The sequence below is a fragment of the Copadichromis virginalis genome, linkage group LG7 (genome assembly GCF_057382275.1).
Source record: "Copadichromis virginalis isolate Kocher_CV1m ecotype Utaka linkage group LG7, C_Virginalis_male_GT1.1, whole genome shotgun sequence".
Lineage (NCBI taxonomy): Eukaryota > Metazoa > Chordata > Actinopteri > Cichliformes > Cichlidae > Copadichromis > Copadichromis virginalis.
The window spans coordinates 9,582,354-9,602,715 of record NC_140624.1 but is presented as its reverse complement, the minus strand read 5'-3'; the positions used below and the strand labels follow the sequence as shown (position 1 = coordinate 9,602,715).

The following is a 20,362-nucleotide window of genomic DNA, read 5'->3' as shown; positions in this document are numbered from 1 at the left end:
GCAGGCACTACCACTCATGAATTGGTCTCCCCAGTGTCCAGATCTCAGCATTATTGAAGCAGTGTAGGAACAGAATGCAGTCAACATCTAAAGAAGAGATTTGAATGTCCTTTAAGAAGCTTGGAAAAGTATTCCTGAAGACTACTTAAAGGAATTACAACAAACTTTAAGAGAGTTCATGCTGTGTTGAAGAATAAAAGTGATCATACCAAATGTTGACTTTCAAACTTGTTACATTTGTATAAACTCTATTTCTGTCTCGTTTACTGTATTCAGATTAATTCTTGAACGTTTCAATAACTCGCTGCAGCCATTTCACAATTTCTTTGCAAAATATGAAGAAATGAATAGTGACTCAAGATTTTTGCACAGTTTTGTATTCCTATTCATTACAGAATAAAATGAGTACTTGTGCTTTTAAATACATTGACGACAGACACAGAAAAACTTTTTTTTTATTAGAGAAGTTTATTTTAAGAGGTGGCAAAGGGGATTTTGACATGTTCCTGAAGTTTTACAGAGAGCTTCCCGATTTATCCCTGCTATCTGACCTTTGACCAGCTGGAAGCTTCACTTTAAATCAGCGTTCTTGCCGTACATACTCTGGCAATGATGAGGGAAAAAAAAAAAGAAAAAAAAAAAGATCCTGTACTTGTGGACTAACAAAGAAGTTTTAGGCAGTTTTTCATATAACATTCCGATTTTGTATTATGTTAAACATGACATAATGAAAATGCAGATGGTTTACAGTTCATCTCCTGAGGGTTCTGCAGATATTAATGTATCTATGACCACACGATGATGTATAACAATAAGAAACCACTTTAGAGAAGTATCTGTTTTTTATAAAACTTTAGTTCAAAATTGTAACTACACTGTAACTACATGGCCAATTTGATTTAGTTTATCCACACAAGTGAGACCAAATTTCAAATAGATCAAGGTTTATTAGTTTATGCAGGGACAATACAAAAAGTCAAAGTAATAAAAAACAAGCCATTCTGGTCGCACTTATTTTCTTTCAAGGCATCAGTTACAACAATGAACTAAAACTCAGCTGTATAACTGTACAACAAAGTAAATGAACAATAAACAAAAACGCCACCATGGTTTGATGAGAGCAGTTTTAAGAGAGCCAAAGAGGCAACCGACTCCAGACTTCCTAATGATTCAAAATGAATCAGCAGTATCAGATTATCTCCTATCAGAAGCTGCCTGCCAGTCAAGCACACTGAACATAACAGAGTACAATAGACAACAAAAGCAAGTGGATTTTAAGAATGCTCTATTTCTTACCAATTTTTATCGCGGGGATACTGCAGGTGGAGTCCACTGGGTAGTGATGTGCCCCCACGGGGCCACTGTGTGGAGCTGTTTTCATGTTGATGGCACGCCAACCCAGTCTTTTCTGTGTACATACTATTTGTGTATATATTTCAACACTCTAGGATGGTTCTGTAGTTTATGTGTCTAAAATCACTCAGAGCTTTTGGGGTCCGGTCTGTGATGCAACAGAGGATGTTTAAGAAGTTGCACCAGGTGTTGGATTGACATTCTGTGTGGCCGCCTGTGGTGCCACCTCTATGATTCGTGGTTTGTCAATGATGCGAGCAGTGCGGTTTCCTTTCTCTACAATCCCGATGATCCATGCTTGATGACCTTCTCCGTATTTTGGGGATTTGATCTCGGCACAGAAGCGGGCAGCTTGTTCTCGAGGTAAACAAATAAGCAGGCCTCCTAGAAATGAAAGGAGATGTTGTCAGACAAGTGACTTAAATGAAGATTTAAGTCTAATTAAATCACTCATTTTTAGAATATGACACTGTTAGGGAGTACTCGGCCTTCTTACAGATAACTCTAAAGGCATTTTTATACATGAACAAATTCACAAGGTCCAAATTTGCCATTTCTTGCATGTAGCACACAGCTGGAGATTATCGGTGCCTGAGGTGTTCTCACTATTGGAAATACTGCCTGCAGGTAGTATGACATCCACTGGCTTTCTGCAAATTCTCCATGATGTGCACCACTCTCACATGGGCCCAACTGGATATAACAGACTTTTTTTTAAAAACAAAAAAACACAGCTCTAATGCATAAAGTGCATGTGTGAAAACAGATTTGATATCAATTCTGCTGCAGATTGTTGATCACAGCATGAAACATTAAGCAGATAAACTAATCACAAAGATAGATCTTTTAACTGATGCGCTCAAGTTCCTGTAGATTATTTAACAACTTCTTCGGCTTCTGTAACATCTCCACATAGTTAAGCAAAGACACTTATGTGACTGTAGATGCGCGCCTTCATCAAACTGCCTCAATTACACACGCTTGCCATCTTCCAACACTGTCTTGAAGAAATTAATGGCCTATAAAGTCTGATATGCTTAAAAGATAAATCAGAAGGACAGCTGAACCTCAGCCAAATTTCAACCTTTAATAGTTACAATCTCAGGACTTTCAATCAGACAAAACATCAAAATGTAAAATTTTTATAACATGTCTTGCTTCTCTCCCCGAACATCAACCAATTATGGTCTGTTATTATTGCTGCTTTACTTATTTAGCTACCTAATTGTTAGGAGATTAAACTCTCAATTCACATCCCCAAACAAATTTTCCCGAAAGAGAAAGAAGCTGATTAATAATAACAGAACCACAGTCTTTTGTAAAATCAGTTACAGTGAGAAGTGGCTTTACCTTACTGATGGCACATAAAATTCAGTTGAGCTGCCTCTAGTTACACTTTTTCATTTTCTAAGATCTTTTTCCAGAACTTACTGCATTCCTCAATGCATTCCTTGGTAAAATCTCAATGTCTTGAAAACATTAAAATACACACGCACACACCTGATGTTTCAGGACAGGTGCCATGCATGAGCCCGAACATGTTCCCACAGGCTTTAGACACGGCGGCCATCTTGGCGAGCACCGGGAGGTTGTGGATGACAAAAGACACCTCACTTCGCTGTTGTCGTGCCAACGTCTGAGCGTGGCCGAGGATGCCAAACCCTGTGATATCGGTCGCTGCGTGAGCATTGAACGTGTGCATGAGACCCGCAGCTGCAAGCAAAAGACAGTAAGAAAGGCATCATGATGATCAATTTGTTTATTGCCAAAAATCTGCAAACACTCAAGTAATCTGGATGCAATAATGTCAACTAGTAATATAATAGAATCTAATGGGTAATAATACTCATTACATTCTTACTAACAAATAATTACTAGAGAAAACAAAGTCATTAGAACCACATACTCGGTAATGCTATTGTTAAAATGTAACCGAGAATAATCAAAAGTTTAGGCAGGCAGAAAAGGTCACATGCTCTTAATGGTCTTGCCTGTCCTGTTGAGCCGAGCCATATTCATCATGGCTTCATGGTAGGCCAGCTCTACGTCCTCCTGCGTCACCACCAGCTTGATCTTGTTCCATTTTTCAGGCTTTTCAGAGACACAAAGAAAGCATAAATAGGCAGTGATGTTACTGGTTATTATTAAACAACAGGTTTTTAACAAAATTATTCAGAAACGAGTTGGCAGACTTACAATATCTAGCCACTGATGCACTGCAACTGCCACTTGTGTTCCAAGTGGTTTGGTCAACACCAACACATCTCCTGGCACTGCATTGTCTGGCCTGAAAAACGTCAGACACAGCATCGTCAAGCTTGTTTTAAGGCACCCAAGGAAGCAAAAAACAGCAAAATATGCAGCAGGAACTCATTCCTACATGATAAACTCATTGGGCTGGCAAACTGTTGTTGCAACTCCTCCCATCACTACCCAGGGGTTGAGCACCGTCTGACCTCCTGTTACAGACGTCCCTGCCTCCTCTGATGCATCTTTGAATCCCTGGATGATCAGTGGCATGACTTTGTCTCTCTCCTGTAAACACAGAAGAATGTCAGAGTCGAGGCTCGGGACATTTTAAATGCACTGATGATAATAAGAGATGTCCCAAACTAATATGATTCCAGTACTAGGGCTATTGCATGAAATTACCCGTCACTTTATTACGTACACCTGTTCCACTGCTCATTGATGCAAATCACATGATTGCAACTCAATGCATTTAAGCATGGAGGCACAGTCAAGACAACCTGCTGAAGTTCAAACTGAACATCAGAATGGGCTGATTTAAGATAAAAGCTGATTTAAGTAACTTTGAACATAACATGGCTGCTAGTGGTCTGAGCGTTTCAGAAGCCGCTGATCTACTGGGATTTTCCTTTGTAACCATCTCTAGGGTGTACAGAAAATGGTCCAAAAAAGAGAAACTATCCAGCAAATACTGGATGTCAGACATGGGAGAAGAAACACCAGACCATTACAAGCCGATAGGAAGACAACAGTAACTCTAATAACCACTTGTTACTACCAAGGTCTGCAGACACATCCCTGAAGACACAGCACATCAAACCTGAAGGCATCTACACACCAGAGCACCTGAAGACCACACAGGATGCCACTCCTGTCAGCTAAGAACAGGAAATTGAGGCTACAGTTACACAAATTCACCAAAACAGGGCAATAGAAGGCTGGAAAAATGTTGCCTTGTCTGATGAGTCTCAATTTGTGGTGCCACACTTGGATGATAAAGGTCAAAATTTGGATGGATTTTTGGATGTGCATCCAACAAATCTGCAGCAACTGTGTGAAGCCATCATGTCAATATAGACCAAAATCTCCAAAGAAATTATTTCAGCACTTTGGTGAATCTCAAAGAATTAAAACATTTGCGAAGCCAAAAGGATGTCTAACCCGGTACTAGTAAAGTGTCCAGCAAGTGTACCTTTACTTAAGCAAGATGTGTCTTACTTTCTCTGACATTTTGTTGCTGACTCCCAGAAGCATCAACATGTTGTCACACTCAGTAACTCCCATGGCGTACAGGTCACTTAGAACATTGGCACAAGCAATTCTTCCCTATAGAAAAGAGACCATGAAAATTCATCACATACAGGTTTGGTATGCAAAGTAATTTAATGAAAGAAAACCAGAAAAGTAATGCTAATGAAGAAGGGAAGGTCCTTACCATCATGTAAGGGTCATCCACAATGGGATAGATGTAGTCTGTTGTCTGGACAAGAGAAAGGCCACCATGCCGGAGGGGGATCACACACGTGTCCATGCCAATGCCTTCATAAAGAATATCTCTCTTAATGTAATATTTTAGAGTGTCTGCACTTGTGACCTGTGAACTGTGACCATGTATTTGCTGCTATGCTTAAAAAAAGAAGGGGTGGGGGAGAGATAGCATTGCTATTAATGTGCTATATGATTTTAAGAATTACCTAATCGAGGCATAACCGCCCCCAGGAACTGTTCATCCTCTTGATAGTGGTTCTCTTGCAGGGTTTCTAGCAGCTTCTGTAACACATCTTGGGGGACCTGTGATTAGAGAAAATGACCACAATTTTGATGTATTATTTCCTCACTAATCTGTGCAAAGAAAATAACACATTCAAGGCAGATTTTTTTGTAGACAGCTAACCTTGCAGCCTGTGCCTTTGAGCTCAGCAAACCGTGTGAGCCTGAAGTTCTTGTCCAGCTCATAGCTTTCAGGGTTAAAAGACTCCCTCACAGACATGTCTGAAGAAGCTCTGGGTCCGCACCACTAGAACCACATCAATGACTATGAAAAATAAATAAAACTGGTGATTAGAGACAGTGTCTGGGTGTCTCAAGAAAATAAATGCAAATGTTGAGCAAAAGAGATGCTGGTTGGCATCTCTTTTGCTGCAATGATAGAAATCTTGTCCCAGAGCTCTGTTGACAAAATATTAGGAACACCTAAGTACATTAGAAGTTACTACTATAAACACGACTCAAAGATCAGTGTGATATTATTAATGCAGGCGTGTTGTATTTTGTGATTGAAACAAGTTTACAAATAAATAATAAAAAACTGCATGGCGATTTTAATGCACAGTTGTTATTAAATGTTTTTAATTTGTTAAATACTAGTTTTGATAATTATTATATTCTTTTTTTAAGGCAACGGGGTGTCGGATACCTTTAAATTGAAATGCACAATAATGAATGTGGCATCACCTAAAAGCCCCCTCCCCTCCCCCCCATACTCTCCAATCACTGAAAATATAATAAACTTTTGTGTTCCCAAAAATAAGCTCCACAAAGTTGATAAAACTGAAACGCCGTGCAAGTTGGTTGTTCCTTATAATCTCGGATTTTAACATAAACCGGCGTGAGCTGATGAAGGGGCCGTTACTGGTATAGTGGGGTAGTGTTCAAGACAAGCAATGATCCCAAGTTCATTCAACCCTTGGGCACAGGCTAACAATAAAAGTAATGATGTGTGAGTGATTCCGTGTGATGTGAGCGGCATAACACGCTGTCGGCAGCTCAGCTTTAAGACACGTGCGTTGATAATGACAGCTACACCCTCTACGTCTGTTTGTTTTGCTGAAAATGCAGTTTTGGCTACTGCTGCTAGCTCTTGCTAGCAAACGCTGCTCCATGCAGCAGCCGTTGAACAGCCCCGTGTAACAAAGAGCCGATGAGCAACCCACTTCAAGAGCTGCTGCACATCTAAAAACAGATAAGACGCACACTGCGACCTAAACGTGACGCGTAGCGTTGAGTCGCAGTGTCAGCTCGTAGCACATGTACGTTAAAAAGTTGCCGTAGAGCGCCGAACAAAAATGTCGGCGGCGGAAAAAATTAACCCTTTCCTGTCCCTCGCCATGCGATGTGTGCAACATTAGCGTCAACACGAATAAAACCGCGCTGCACCTGCTACGTGTGCAAACTTTGTAACGCTGCGGTGCAATAGAAGTGTTTACAACTGCTCTAGATGTGATTTTAGGACCAAAGCGGAGGTATATTCTTGCAACATTTCCCCTTTAATTGCTCTGACCATTTTATCCTTACCAGCTTCACGTTAGCGGCGGATCCCGACAGAAGAGCGGGGAAGGCACCAGCATGCACCGGGGCTACAAACGGCTGTCCTGCGAGAAAGCCTGACGAAAAGTGACACATATTTGACTTCTAACATTGGTCTAAGCGAATAAAACTGTAGAAGTATCGTGAGTAATTAAGCATATTGTGTTTTAAAAAAATGTATCCAACCTCTGCTCACCTTTATAAAAATGCGTGAATTAGAATGCAAGAAGGAAACTAACCAGATCTCAAAGGGTCCTCCTTCTGCACACTGGCGGCTTCAACATCCCCTTTAATGAGCTGTGAAGTCTGGCAACAAAATCTCAACAATGGAGTGTACCTTTAATTTACTGTTTCCCTCCAAGTGCGACTACAGCAACACAACATTGCCTGGCTCGAAGTTACCCTAATAAAAGATAAAATAACTTTTATTTTATCATTTTTAGCTTGTGTTTTGATAACAATTAGCCTAAATTTGAAACTTTTCTTTTAACATATTTGAGTGCTTTGTTTTGTTAATTATACTTTACACAATATAAAAAAAACACACGAACAGCAACTTTGAATAAAGTAGATTTAATGGTGGGATCAACCTTATTTTTTAAATATATGTACAGTTAGCAAAAATGAAAGGAAAATACATAATGTCATCACAATATTGACACCAACTGCAGTGGTATGCATAGCCTAAAAATCTAATAAAGAAAAAAAAAACATTTATAGTGTGCGATATATTTTTATATTTTCACCAAATGTAGACTGCAAACCTATTGTTAATTTGCAAATTTTTTTAATGAATTAAAATTTGCCCCAAAAAGAAATACATCGGACCATGTTTACAAGATGTTTGCATTTGGATGTAATGTCTGGATATAAGGTGGATGCTGCACTGCACATTAAACCCACTAAAGTTACTTGAAAGGCACAATTCACAATGAACAGCTTCCCGTGAAGTTTAGTTTTTGCTAAATAAATGAACGCAATAGTGTTATAGTACTTAGTCTCATTTGAGATGTTTGATCTTTATTTCATTGCATGGAAATAAAACAAGTTAGCTTTTAAGGCTGTTGTCTTTTATGTAAACAGTAAGTGACCGATTTTATTACCTAACCGCTATATAGTTCAGTGTTTATTTTCACAAAATTCCAAATCTCAGCATTTAAATGGGGCCCCAATGAAAAGCCTTTTGGAACACAAATGCTACATTGGGATTCTTGTTTGGTCCTATTTTATGTCTCTTTACATTCATAGCACATAGCAGTTAACAGCTGCAAATAGTGGCAAAATGCACCAATTCAGAGAAATAATGAAGACAAGACTCTACTGTAAGGCCATCGTGGCAGCCATTGGATTAACCAGTTGTGTTCGCTGCTATCCTCTCTTCACTTGCAGCCTGTTTATTATCACAGCCTTTAAAAGAAGGAAGAAAATATTGTCAAAATGATATATATATTATCACCAAAAAGATATCTTAATGAATGAACATGGCAACAAAATAAAATGCTATTGTGACAATGAGGGTGAAATATAGAGGTGAAAGAGTGGATATGCGGCATGGTGTGAGGATAATTAGCTGACATTTTGGAAAGCTGCATGAAAATGTCAAAAGTCACTGTGACAGCATGACAAAGACCGATGAGCCAATGAGAGAGCTGGCAACACCAGCTTGTGTGTGTGTGTGTGTGTGTGTGTGTGTGTGTGTGTGTGTGTGTGTGTGTGTGTGTGCTGTGACAATGATGTGGGGAGAGGTAAAGCCATTGTGTACTCAGAGGGGGGCTGATGGAAAGATTTTGTAAGATGGAGGGGCTGACATGAAGGGAACCAGTAACCAGAAAATGGTCAAAACAGACAACTGAATTAATGTATGGGTCTGTGTGTGTGCCCACGTGTGGCAGACACCCATAAGTGTAAAAATCATAATAACGAGTTTAATACTTGTGGATGGTCCATTTGAGATGTCTTCTGCTTCTACGGCATCTGAAGAGCCAAAGACAACATAGATTGACAGACGGCCTTTTCTTTAGCCTTGAAACGAGCTGCCTTACAAGTATTGTAAAAGGAATGGGCTTCCTCTACCACCTTAATCAAGGAAAAATATTAAAATGGTTTAAATGATTTAGCAGCAGAACCTCTTTTCAGCCTCCTCCTTGCAAGTTTGATCTGATCTTGAAGGATCTGAACCCAGTCTCGTGGCCCAGGCAACTTCTCTATTTTGTGTTCAGTGCAGTATTTCTCTGTAAAAACTGGACACACACCATAGTTACATTAACGTTTGTTCAGAAATGTAGTTACACTTTAGTTTTTCTTTCTCTGCCTTACCTTTAATGGCACCCACAATGTTCTGGTCCAAGCCCTTACGGTTATCATTTAGCCCTCTCTTCCTTTTGCCATTTGGCAAGGAGTTAGCCAGCGTGGCGTCATCAAAGAAGGCACACACCTAAACACACAGCAGAGCTCTTGACCAAGCAGCATTTTTGTTCTTTGTTCACATTTCACACGATTATAATATAATCAGAACGACAGAGAAAACGCTTTTAAAAATCATAGACGTGCACCAGTTTCCGGAACAGCAGGCTGCCTGAGCGTGTATAGTTGACCAGAATGGAGTCTAGCTGGGCCTTAGAAATAAACACGTCATAATCCTCTGCAAGACGCACCTCAGACTGTGAAGGAGTCAAGCAACACAGTGTGTTAATTGTAAAGCATTAAATAAATGTCACCAGTTGAAATATGAGTTTTTAGAAAGAAAAAGCGAGAAGACGTTATCTTCATTTCTAGCATTAGCTCAAATCATAGATGTGCTGTAAAATAAACCGCAAGGATGTTTGCACAAAGGTTTATGTCTCATTAGGCAAAAAACAAGGAAAAATCAAGGTACTTAAACTTTTTTTTAGATATGGAGCTTCACAAAAGAAGCAACGTTTAGGCTGCAAATTATTTTTACATGCAAATACACATACACGTTCAAATTCATAAGACAGGTGCAGTGCACCTGAATCAAATTGAGCGTGCAAATGAGGCTTGGTAAGCACACGTTGCTGCATACGTACATCCACACTAAGGTAAAGATTACCTCTAATGCTTGTGATTCCCGTAGTTGGTTCAGGAGAGGAGATGTGTTGTTGACCGTCACTGGGTTGGTCTGAGGTGGTGGCACAGGAATGTCAGAGGAGATGGGATGATTGTTGGTTGTAGATGAGTCTTGTTTCTCACATTCTCGCTTCTTTACAGATTCCACAGGTGCAGCTTTTAGCAGTGATGCATCCAGAGGAGCAAGACCAGCTCTTCTGGTGCTAAACACAGATAGCGGAGCCATCCTATAGATTGGTCTCCTCTTTCGAGGCCTGTGGCGAGGACTGGGTCCTGCACCTAGGCGAGGTTGAGACGGCGATGCTGCCCTTTCCTGCTTTTCTAAAGATGCTATTAAAAGGCAGAAAAACATTATATTGTGTTTATCTCTTTATTTTAGAGTGTGTATTGGTGTTCATTTACTAACCTTTTTGATTCTGCATCAACCTCCTCATGCCACGTAGTTCCTGCAGAATAGCCTGCAAGGTGCCCTTACAGTTACACATACAGCAGGGGGTTTCTGGCACAGTAGGAGGAACTACATCTGCGGGGAAATGAGGGATGCATTTGTTAGCGCTTGTTCACTCTAACATATGCACACAAGTGCAAACATGCTTTAATGTAACAACAAAGGTGTAAGCCATTGCTGGTGTTCATCACTCAATATTTAATGAAATTCACTATTCTTCAAATAACTTAAAATTTGTTTAGTAGTTTTCTCCTTTCAAACATGCACCGATATCCTACCATTAGTTTCATTCACTTTGATTAAACCCTTTGTGCTGTTGAGAATCCTGAGGGCTCTGGAGCGTGTGCTGTACTGGCCGCAGCCTGGGCTGTTTGGGACTGGGATGGATATGGATGAAGGTGAAGGCCCTGGATCCTCTGCAGAGTTCCAGCTGTTGCTCTGGTGGTCCTCTGACACCAGAGATAAAAGTTCAGGCTGATTTATCCAGTTCAGAGGCTTTTCCTGGGGCTCCTTTGTTAAGCTATCCTGCTCTGTACCAGCACGCTGGTATACTCTGCTGGTCTTATCGCTCAGTAGCCTCATCATTCCTGTGATTTGCCTTTTGATCTCCATGCCCTCATCCTCCAGCCAAGCTACATTAAGAGAGAATGGTGCTCATGTAATTACTGATATTTTGTATGATATATAATCAAAATTCATTCTCTGAATGGCACATACCATCAGGCATAGCACCATCCTTTGGCTCCCCATTGGCATCTTTGGAGCTGGAGTTAATCACATATGAAGGCTCTAAATCTGCAAAGAAAAAAAAACTGAATAGTTTCGTTATGAAGCACAGCTGTAAAGAAACGCAACAAAACCTTGGTGACAGATGTCACAGGATGATATTGCGGCCTTTTGCCTTGTAAGGTTGAAGCTTGTGCGGGCTAATGAGCTGTGATGCCTACCAAAGCAGAACCCTCCACCTCACCCCCACCCCATCCCATGCAAAAACCACCACCTGTAGGTGATATGAAGTAGTGTAGTCAAGAGAGGTGATGTGTTCCTTACAGCTTAAGCAAAAAGTGCACAGTTGAAGCTCCTTGTTACGAGCTCAGAGTGCGCAACATATTTTCACATTTTATTCAATTTGCTTACTTAATTCAGTCTTAAAAATCTAACCGGAATGAGCCGCGTTAAGACTGATGTCTAGGATGTTTCTTTTATTTTCTTTTACATGCAAGATGTGAATCCCTATAGTTAGCTGCTGGTTAAAACCGAGGCACAGACTGGGCATTGTCGTGGCTATCGCTTTTGTTTACAGAGTCGTCTCTGCTGGCGCACAGCGCCAGACAAACACCCAGACACAGACGCGCGTCTTGCAAGGTCTTGCATTCATTCAGCAGCTTACCTCCATCCGTGACCAGTTTAAAGCTCTGCGACTTCCTTCTCCTCTTCCTTTCTCCAAACTCCATCTTCAGGTGGAATATCCAGTAAGTCGTGCAGTGGAAAAAATATTCGCTCTTCGGGAGGACGAAATCACTGACTAGGTTACACTCAGCGGAATCACTGTCCGTCTGCCTTATTAATCAGTTAAATTTATTTCCTGCTTGCGCTACAGATTCTCCTATCTCTTCGCAAATATTCGCAGTGTTAAGCTCAAAGTGGCCCGTTCAGTTCTATTCTACAGTCCATTCCCTTTGCCAGCATGATGCAGCTTCTTGGCTTCCGTCATGTAAATAAATTAATGACTTTAATATTAAAAAATCGTCACATATCCCTTTGCGCCACCTGATGGTATGTTCTCAACTGAAAGGTCGAGTCAGACATTTGCTAGTGGTGTCCAAACTGTGGACCGGTATTAACACAAACAGCACTGAAACAGAAAAACAAACTTTAGAGATTTTTTTTTAAAAGGACTTATTTTACAGGCTACTGTAGATGAAAAAAGGAGCCAAAAGCCAAACGTCGTTTGACTGAAAGGAGAAACAACTCAGTTACCAGATGTTTGGTGTTTACTGTGGTCGATATCTTTGTAAATCTATTTTTGTTCATTAAAGGGATCATGCTTCCTCCTCCACTCATAACAACTGTATAATTCTAAAGTCATCAGCAGAAAATATAGGAAGTAATATTGAGTCACTTATCACAAGTGAAGGCCATTTAGTCTCTTTCGCTATAATTTCCTTTATCACCAAAATACAAAAGATTTTGGAGGATTTCAAAAAGTTAAGTCAGGATTTTTCATCTTCCCTTCTTGGAGTATAGCGCATTATTGTCAGATACGTAAAACAAACAAGTGTCGACCCATTTTCTAAATTTCCCTGTTTGGATTGAACCTGTTTCGGTCCATTTTGATGCTTGACACAATGGGATCATAGTGGTGAGTTTAGAGGTTTGCAGGCTTGGAGCAATGCACTGGGCCCCGTCATTGTCCTCACAGCAGAACATGGTGTTCATAGTTGTGGTTTAATTGTTGGGTTATCCCAATATTTGGCTAAATACTGTGCATACATATCCAGAAAAGAATACATAAAGGAGTATCTCTTTTTTACTGTCTATTTGACCTTATTATTTTGGTGTCCTCTTAAATTCACTGAAAAACAGATTCATTTGACACAGATTACATTGTGTTCTAATGCTTTTATTTTGAAACAACTATTTTGAAAATTCTAAAAAGCTTCATGTTACCTTCCGGTTTAGGCAAGCGCGTTTCAGACTAACGCAGACTAACCTTAATGTGCTGTTTTTTTGTTAAAATAAACCTTTCAGATGGATATACTTAAAGCTGAGATCGAAAGAAAGAGGAAACTCCTTGAAGAAAAGAATCTTGTTGACGTAAGTATCCGACGAAGTTGCTTGTTATTGTTAGCTTGGCTACGTTGCTAACACATCGTTTAACCAGGCTAGTTAAGTATTTTTAGAATGATCGTTTTTCATCCATATCGATAGCTTTATCTATAAAGTACTGAACTCCATCTGCAGTAGAATATAAAGCTAACTTTAGGATTAAGCTAAACACAGAGCTGTAGTTTACAAATTGTAATTGCTGCTACGTAACAGAACATTAACTTTATAGTATCACGATTTAAGCAGAAATTCTGGTATTTATACCGTTTAAACTTATCCTAACATTTAATTTTTTTAATGCAAACATAAGTACCTGCTTCTTTTTCTTTCCAGGACTCAAAAAAATTCTTTAAAAGAGCTGAGCTCTCACAGAAGGAAAGAGACGATTACTTCAGAAGATGCGGATACAAGGTTCATGTCAACATCACTCTGCTTCTCACTCTCTCGATTTTCCTGAGACACTCAGACTTATTTAATTCACTGTCTGGCTTGGTTAGTGTGACACAAAAATAACGAGTAAACCTTCTGCCAGCAAAAAGATAAGGACAGGTGTTGATACTCAGGTGTACAACAGTGTCTGTATTTGTGTTTACTGTGGTGTTTTCCCCCAATTTGCCTCTGCTGCCTGCATCTGTAGGTTCAGAGAGAGACTCCTGAGAGCCAGGTATGGCATTGCACAGTGAAAGTAGCCAACAGGATGCATGATAAAAGGATAAAACACACTGTGTCCTAAACGCTCATGCTTCCTAGGCATCCTTTCTGGAAGTTCTTACTGAAATCTGTTGGGATGAAAACCTAAAAGATATAGCGGAGGGCACATTTTCTGGTTGTTACAAATAACCACACGAGCACTGGATATTTTGGTACAGGATGCCTGGACTCACCTAGTAGTAACTTATTGTATAATAACTGGATATCAGCTTTACACAAATGGAAATATTCACCAGCTCACTTCTGCTGGATAGATTTAGACTTTTCAAGGTGATTTTAAAATTGTATCAATAAGATGAAAGCATTTGAAAGCTTGATTTAAACTCACCTGCATTCTGTGGATGCTAAACTGTGTCATTTCCAAATTATCAACATAGTTTAAATGTCATATAAATGAAATATTTATATGTGCCACAGTCATTATCACAGCTTTGCCTTATGCCAGGCTAGTTATGTATTACAGCCACTTGTCAGAAAGCAAAGGAACACGGAAAGGAAGCTTCAAAGCAAAAGTGGGACACTGCCACGGTGTTGATTTCAGCATGGGATAATGTACTGAAATGAAAAAGTGTTTTTGTTATCAAGCTCTGCTTCTTATTTTTGCAGTTAATTTGTGACATAAGCTTTTAATATTTAAGCAAATTATGGTGTGCAACATGTTTACCGTGACATTTTAACAGCTGCTCAGTGGCAGATTGTATTTATGTTATACTTTGTGCAAAGCTTAAAAACCTGGCTCATTAAGCCATTCTCTTTGTACACGGGCAGCGTACTATGTTTTATTTAAAGCGAAAGAGCTGTTGTTTACTGAGAAGGCTTTTTGTCACCATTTGCTGGTTCTTTTAGATTGTGCTTTTTAAACCACAATCTAAGAGTGCTGGCATGCATGTGCCTTTTAAAGCATGATTTGGGTATATTTTGAGTTTTGTTGTGCAAAGAATACAGAGTATCTTTTTCCTGTGTTTAGGCCTGATGGGTGATTTAGACTTCTGTGGGAAATCTACCTTGTTACTTACGTTGTAACCAAAAACACTTTTTAACCCTATGCTGTAACCTTGCATGTAATCTGATGTAACTACACAGCAGGTCAACACAGCCCACAACGGCTAGGGTTAACAAGGGTTTTCGGTTGCGTTGTAAGTTAGGATTTAAATTTCCCGCAGAAGCCTAAATCACACATAAGATGTTACAGCCGCTAAAGTTATCATGTTGGTGTAGTGTTTGTTATATGCTTTCTTTTTTGGTAACTTATTGTGTTACTTGTCTTTCTTGAAGAGTTGCCGGTAAGGGAGTGGTGTGAATGTTTGCAGTTCTGTTTATTTTGTTGATGCCTTTTTGTCTCTTTGGTCATGAGGTCTCAGCTCATGAAGACATTGCAGATGCTTTTCCCCCCTCATTTCTTTTGTAGTAGTTTTATTTGTCATTTTGCCAAGAAACATTAGATTAAATTGAGATCCTCCAAATTGCCTTCATGTTCTTCCAGTAATGCTGGTGTATTTCTGTTCCCTCAATATTGTCCATAAGATTGAGAAGAAAGAGGAAGATGAGCCATCCACTTCAACTAATCCAGTCTTGGAACTGGAGCTCACAGAAGAGAAGCTCCCAATGACACTTTCACGACAGGAGGTGAGTCAGTATAAAACATCAACACTTTCTTTTCATTCATTTTCCTTTAAATATCATAACATTTCATTTTCTTACCACCAAGTGAATAAATATTTCATTTGCATCACTGTTTTTGTGTAGGTTATTCGACGACTTAGAGAACGAGGGGAACCGATCCGATTGTTTGGCGAATCCGATTATGATGCCTTCCAGAGGCTCCGGAAAATTGAGATTCTGGCCCCAGAAGTAAACAAGGTAGGATTGAGTGTTAACTGGATTTTGGAAAAAACATGCAGTTGAAATTCACATTCATTCCATCTACTCTGGAAAATTGCATGCCACTTTAAATGTTCTTGATTGTATTTAGGAGAGATTGAATTTATTTTAGTGTCAGAATGCTGATTGACACTCATAATATTTGCTGTTTTAACTGTGCCAAGGGCTTGAGGAATGATCTGAAAGCCGCCATGGACAAGATTGACCAGCAGTACCTGAATGAGATTGTTGGAGGAACAGAGTCAGGAGAATTGGACACACAGCATGACCTAAAAGTGCACGAAGAAAACACCACAATAGAAGAACTTGAGGTACAGTGCAATGTCCAAGAAAAAAGAATGAATCTCCAGTTATTAAATAGCTTCTCTTTTTGTCAGATAAATTTTCGGACACAGTTTGTTTTGTTTTCAATCATTTTATGTTTGTGGGTGGTGTTTTTGTGTTAATAATGAAAATATCCCCCTAGGCTCTTGGAAAAACTCTTGGAACAGGTGACGATGATGGAGACCAGGATGTTATTGCTAAATTTTTGAGGGTAAGAATTTCATGCTTGACCTTTTGATCTAAAGTTTTTATTAATTTACACAAAATGTTTTGGTTTTTTAGATGGTGAAAAACAGGAGCTTTTCTCTCATTTCACTATGTATCTATTACTTAACTCTAGGGGAGGTCTATATAAATAGGAAAAGTTGTAAAACTAAAGTTAAAATTCCATAAATCTACACCCTCCGCAATTTCCGAAGCTTTCCATTGGGGCTAATTGGTGTCTTTTTTGGGGCCAATTCTGGCCCCTGGGCCTTACTTTTGACACCCCTAGTTTACAGGGAGCTCTTGGGTAAATATTAATAGTAATTAAAAAATTATATACTACTATACCTGCTGCTGTTCATATGTTTACATAGTTTAAAAAGTTTAACCTTTTGCACCATTATCAAAAGGAGAATTCATTATGAGTTATTTTTATTATATTTATTTCTTTTATTTGTTCTTTTTCAAATGGGTCAAATAATGGACATTTGTCTAGTGTTAGTTACCACTGCATTTCTTGGAAACGTTTTCCTGTTGTTGGACTCTAGTTTCTTCTTGGCGTTTGGGCCAAAGATCTGAACAGCCGAGAGGACCACGTGAAGCGCAGCGTTCAGGGCAAGCTGGCCAGTGCGACACACTCGCAGACCGAGTCTTACCTCAAGCCTCTCTTCAGGAAGCTCAGGAAGAAGGTAATTTTTGTGGCTGGAGCAAAACAAACTATGGTGCATGGTTCTTTCATGTGTGGATTTACTTTTCATCATTATCTTTTACAGAATTTACAAGCTGACATCAAAGAGTCAATCACAGACATCATAAAGTTCATGTTGGAGAGAGAATACGTCAAGGTATGATAATATCATGTAGCCCCTGTTGTTATTTTTGCATCCATTATAAACTTTCCTAAATGTCTTTTAGGCAAATGATGCATATCTACAGATGGCCATTGGTAATGCCCCTTGGCCAATTGGTGTGACTATGGTGGGAATCCACGCCCGTACAGGACGAGAAAAGATCTTCTCCAAGCACGTGGCCCACGTTCTTAATGACGAGACGCAGAGAAAATACATTCAGGTTAGACCCAGAGTTATACACACTTGTGTTTTTATGCTAACCTGTTGCTGAGACAGACACGAACAGCTTTAGATATCACGGCTGAGTAGTTATTCCTATTTTACTTTTTGAAGTCCTCCACCTGGGGTGCATGTGCAGCGTGTGTAATTGGTGCAGTATATTGTAAATGTAAATTCCTCACTGACGAGTCAGCGCTTTGGAAATTGACATTACCCTGACCCATGCAGGCTCAAAGATATGGAAATATAATCAAGGCTTCAGAGTGTTTTCACATCTATAATTTGTTTTGTCTGATCTGATTCAGTTGATGAATTTTTTCATATGGTTTGATTTTAGCTGCGTCTGGGGCATGGGCAACAAAAGTACAGGAAGAAGGTGCTGTGTTCTGGAGTAGTTGGCCTGTGGTTGATTTTACAGCTAGTTGCTATAGTTAATGCACTCTGGCCATGTATGGTGCTATGCCACATTCCAGAATACAAAGCGTACCTGGTTACGGCAAAAGCATTTAGCTCAAACTTGCACTGTACGCCTTGTAATTAGGTCAGGTATATTTTTTTTGTAACCGAGTCCAATCGTTGTGTTGACATCTGCACAAATGAACCACACCCAGTGAGAAAGCGAATCATAATTTGATTCAAGCAAACCAAATAGTACTGGTGGGAAAACACCTTAGACTTTAAAGATTACAACTTGAAACATTTTTAAAAGTTTTTAAAGATTGTTTTAAAAGATTTTTAAAATGTTCATATGGTTTTACACGCAGTCATGTGTGTCCTCTTGATTTCGGTGGTGTTTTTATGTAAACCAAAAAACTGTGACCAAAACATATTTCTATGGAAAACAAAATTTACTCCTGTCCTTCAGGCGACTTTTAAAATCATTATTAGGTTGGCGTTTGTTTTCAGGACAGCGTCCCGCATTTAAGTGTATAAGAGTTAGTACAATCGAATTACCACTGCATGTTTAAGACAGTGTGTATTCGTGGACGTTATGAACATGCTCCTTGCAATTATGCAGTGTGTTTACATTATTTGGTGGTTATTAACAAATTGGCATTAGAATTCTGCCCCATGAGGAAAACATTATTGTAACATTATTGTAAAGACCCTACTTAAACTTACCCTTAAGTAGGGTCCTTACCTTACAATATAAAGCTCCTTGAGGCAACTGTTGTTGTGATTTGGCACTGTGTAAATAAAATTGAATAGAAACAGATTTTTAACAATATGTTATCATTTTCGTTATAGTTGTGCATCCCCAAAAACTCTGTAAAAACGTAATATTCTAGGTTATATTCATATTTTTTAAGGCTTACATTGTTTATTTGGCACCTGAGTGTTTAAAAGGGAAAACAATATTTCTAGGCAATTTAGGAAATGAGCTCCTTGGCATGCCCAGTAATAATGATATAACCTTACTCTTGTCTTCTTGTAGCCTGAAGTCTCCGTTTTTAAACGCTTTTCACTCAAACTTTAATTTTCTTGATTGATTTTTTTTCCCTTTCTCTACAGGGACTAAAGAGGCTAATGACCATCTGCCAGAAACACTTCCCTACTGATCCATCAAAGTGCGTGGAGTACAATGCTCTTTAACTCGTTATTTAAGTCTGCCTGATCCGTTGTATCGCAGTTCAACGTTGGATTTTTTTTTTCTTCCTTTTTTCTTTTTTTTGTACCTTTTGAATTTTGGTTGTGGCATAATCTTCTTTAGTAAGGGATTACTCTGGAAAAGATGTCTACATTAAAGAAGACTGGGTTCAGTAAGCCTGTTTATGTACAGTCAATATTGTGCCAACTTGTAAGAGTAAAAAAACCATTTTGTATTTCAACTCTTTTGTCCCAGTAGACTTTACGTCCTTCGTTGCAAACATACTGGGAAAATCTAGAAAGTTACTGTGGCAGAGAGCATAAATTTATTTGGATGCTTTTAATTTTAATATAGACTCTAACTCTTAACATCAACAAATGCTTTTCATGCTATGACAGTGTAAGTTTAATTACACCTGAGGTTTCATGCTTTTCATGCTGTTTTCTGTGCACTTTCTTTAAGAAAACAATAAACAAAAAGAAAAAAGTGATCACTGTCATTAAAATATTTTTTCGTATTTTGTTTTTTTGAACACCATACATCGAAACTGTTTTTTAAATAAAGTGTTAAGTATTAATTTCCCCTTTTAAATGAGATTAAATGAGTCAAGATTTGTTTTCTCATAACCTTAGCTGCAAAATTCACATAATAGGCCAATGATTTCTTAAATTAGTAAGATGATCTCAAATGAAGTACTCTCACCATAGCATGCTTCAGTATCTTCTTTATTGCTCATGTTTTTAAGAATTCACTGGCAATATTCTTGTAAGATATAAATACATAATTTAAGAAATCATTGGCCTGTTATGTGAATGACTAAACTGCAATCCATTTGTTGAAAACTAGATTTGCACAATGATTGCTGATTAAAAACCCTCCGCTATTTTTTTTTTTTTTAAGACGCTAACAGCCAGCGTCATAATTCTGACCTTATTAAACAGAGTAACCATGGTGATATGATGTGCTCCTTGTTGTGATAGCACGTTCTCAGCTGCCTGAACCCACGTCACTACAGTTTCAGGCTGTCAAATCCAACCACGTCACTGGAGACCCAGCTGGCAGGTTGACAGTTGGCAGTGCAAATACCGTGAACTAGTGCTGGATTTTCCTCTGAACTTTCTCCCAGGATCCACGTCTAATTCAGCGGAAAGAAGACTGTCTCCTTTCAGCAGTTACAGTGGGGAAGCATTTGAAGTCGAGAAATAACATCATGTGAAGTAATCCACCCTGTGAGGCTTTTATCTTTTAGTCCTTGGGACGAAGTTAGGCTAAATATTTTGGCTTTTTTCCCAGTACATCACTGTCAGCAGA

The 20,362-nt window shown here is 39.0% G+C and overlaps 3 protein-coding genes across 7 annotated transcripts; 1 reads left to right on the top strand and 2 right to left on the bottom strand.

Moving 5' to 3' along the window:
• Positions 1–927: 927 nt before the first annotated feature.
• sephs1 (selenophosphate synthetase 1) lies at positions 928–6,986 on the bottom strand. 3 transcript variants are annotated; one of them, XM_085461586.1, is made up of 10 exons: positions 6,884–6,986; positions 5,498–5,638; positions 5,298–5,394; positions 5,039–5,142; positions 4,822–4,929; positions 3,734–3,888; positions 3,550–3,640; positions 3,345–3,444; positions 2,854–3,066; positions 928–1,737 (listed from the first exon to the last, which is right to left on the bottom strand). In XM_085461586.1, exons 2-10 carry the CDS (start codon positions 5,591–5,593, stop codon positions 1,523–1,525), a joined length of 1,179 nt encoding a protein of 392 aa, XP_085317712.1. In that variant the 5' UTR covers positions 5,594–5,638; positions 6,884–6,986; the 3' UTR covers positions 928–1,522. The 3 variants fall into 3 exon arrangements, with proteins under 3 accessions (XP_085317712.1, XP_085317711.1, XP_085317713.1); XM_085461585.1 differs by having other exon boundaries at positions 6,898–6,986; XM_085461587.1 differs by lacking the exon at positions 6,884–6,986 and adding an exon at positions 6,020–6,055.
• A 496-nt stretch (positions 6,987–7,482) lies between these two features.
• Positions 7,483–12,891, bottom strand: bend7 (BEN domain containing 7). Of its 2 annotated transcripts, XM_085461581.1 has the most exons (10): positions 11,835–12,891; positions 11,162–11,239; positions 10,723–11,076; positions 10,403–10,519; positions 9,980–10,326; positions 9,462–9,569; positions 9,226–9,343; positions 9,036–9,149; positions 8,842–8,883; positions 7,483–8,316 (listed from the first exon to the last, which is right to left on the bottom strand). In XM_085461581.1, exons 1-10 carry the CDS (start codon positions 11,896–11,898, stop codon positions 8,258–8,260), a joined length of 1,401 nt encoding a protein of 466 aa, XP_085317707.1. In that variant the 5' UTR covers positions 11,899–12,891; the 3' UTR covers positions 7,483–8,257. The 2 variants fall into 2 exon arrangements, with proteins under 2 accessions (XP_085317707.1, XP_085317706.1); XM_085461580.1 differs by lacking the exon at positions 7,483–8,316 and having other exon boundaries at positions 8,331–8,883.
• Positions 12,892–13,091: 200 nt separating this feature from the next.
• Positions 13,092–19,541, top strand: prpf18 (PRP18 pre-mRNA processing factor 18 homolog (yeast)). Of its 2 annotated transcripts, XM_085461582.1 has the most exons (11): positions 13,092–13,261; positions 13,607–13,684; positions 13,911–13,937; positions 15,509–15,610; positions 15,731–15,844; positions 16,030–16,176; positions 16,332–16,400; positions 16,942–17,082; positions 17,167–17,238; positions 17,309–17,464; positions 18,976–19,541. In XM_085461582.1, the coding sequence occupies exons 1-11, from the start codon at positions 13,196–13,198 to the stop codon at positions 19,054–19,056; spliced, it is 1,053 nt and encodes a 350-aa protein (XP_085317708.1). In that variant the 5' UTR covers positions 13,092–13,195; the 3' UTR covers positions 19,057–19,541. The 2 variants fall into 2 exon arrangements, with proteins under 2 accessions (XP_085317708.1, XP_085317709.1); XM_085461583.1 differs by lacking the exon at positions 13,911–13,937.
• Positions 19,542–20,362: the final 821 nt, after the last annotated feature.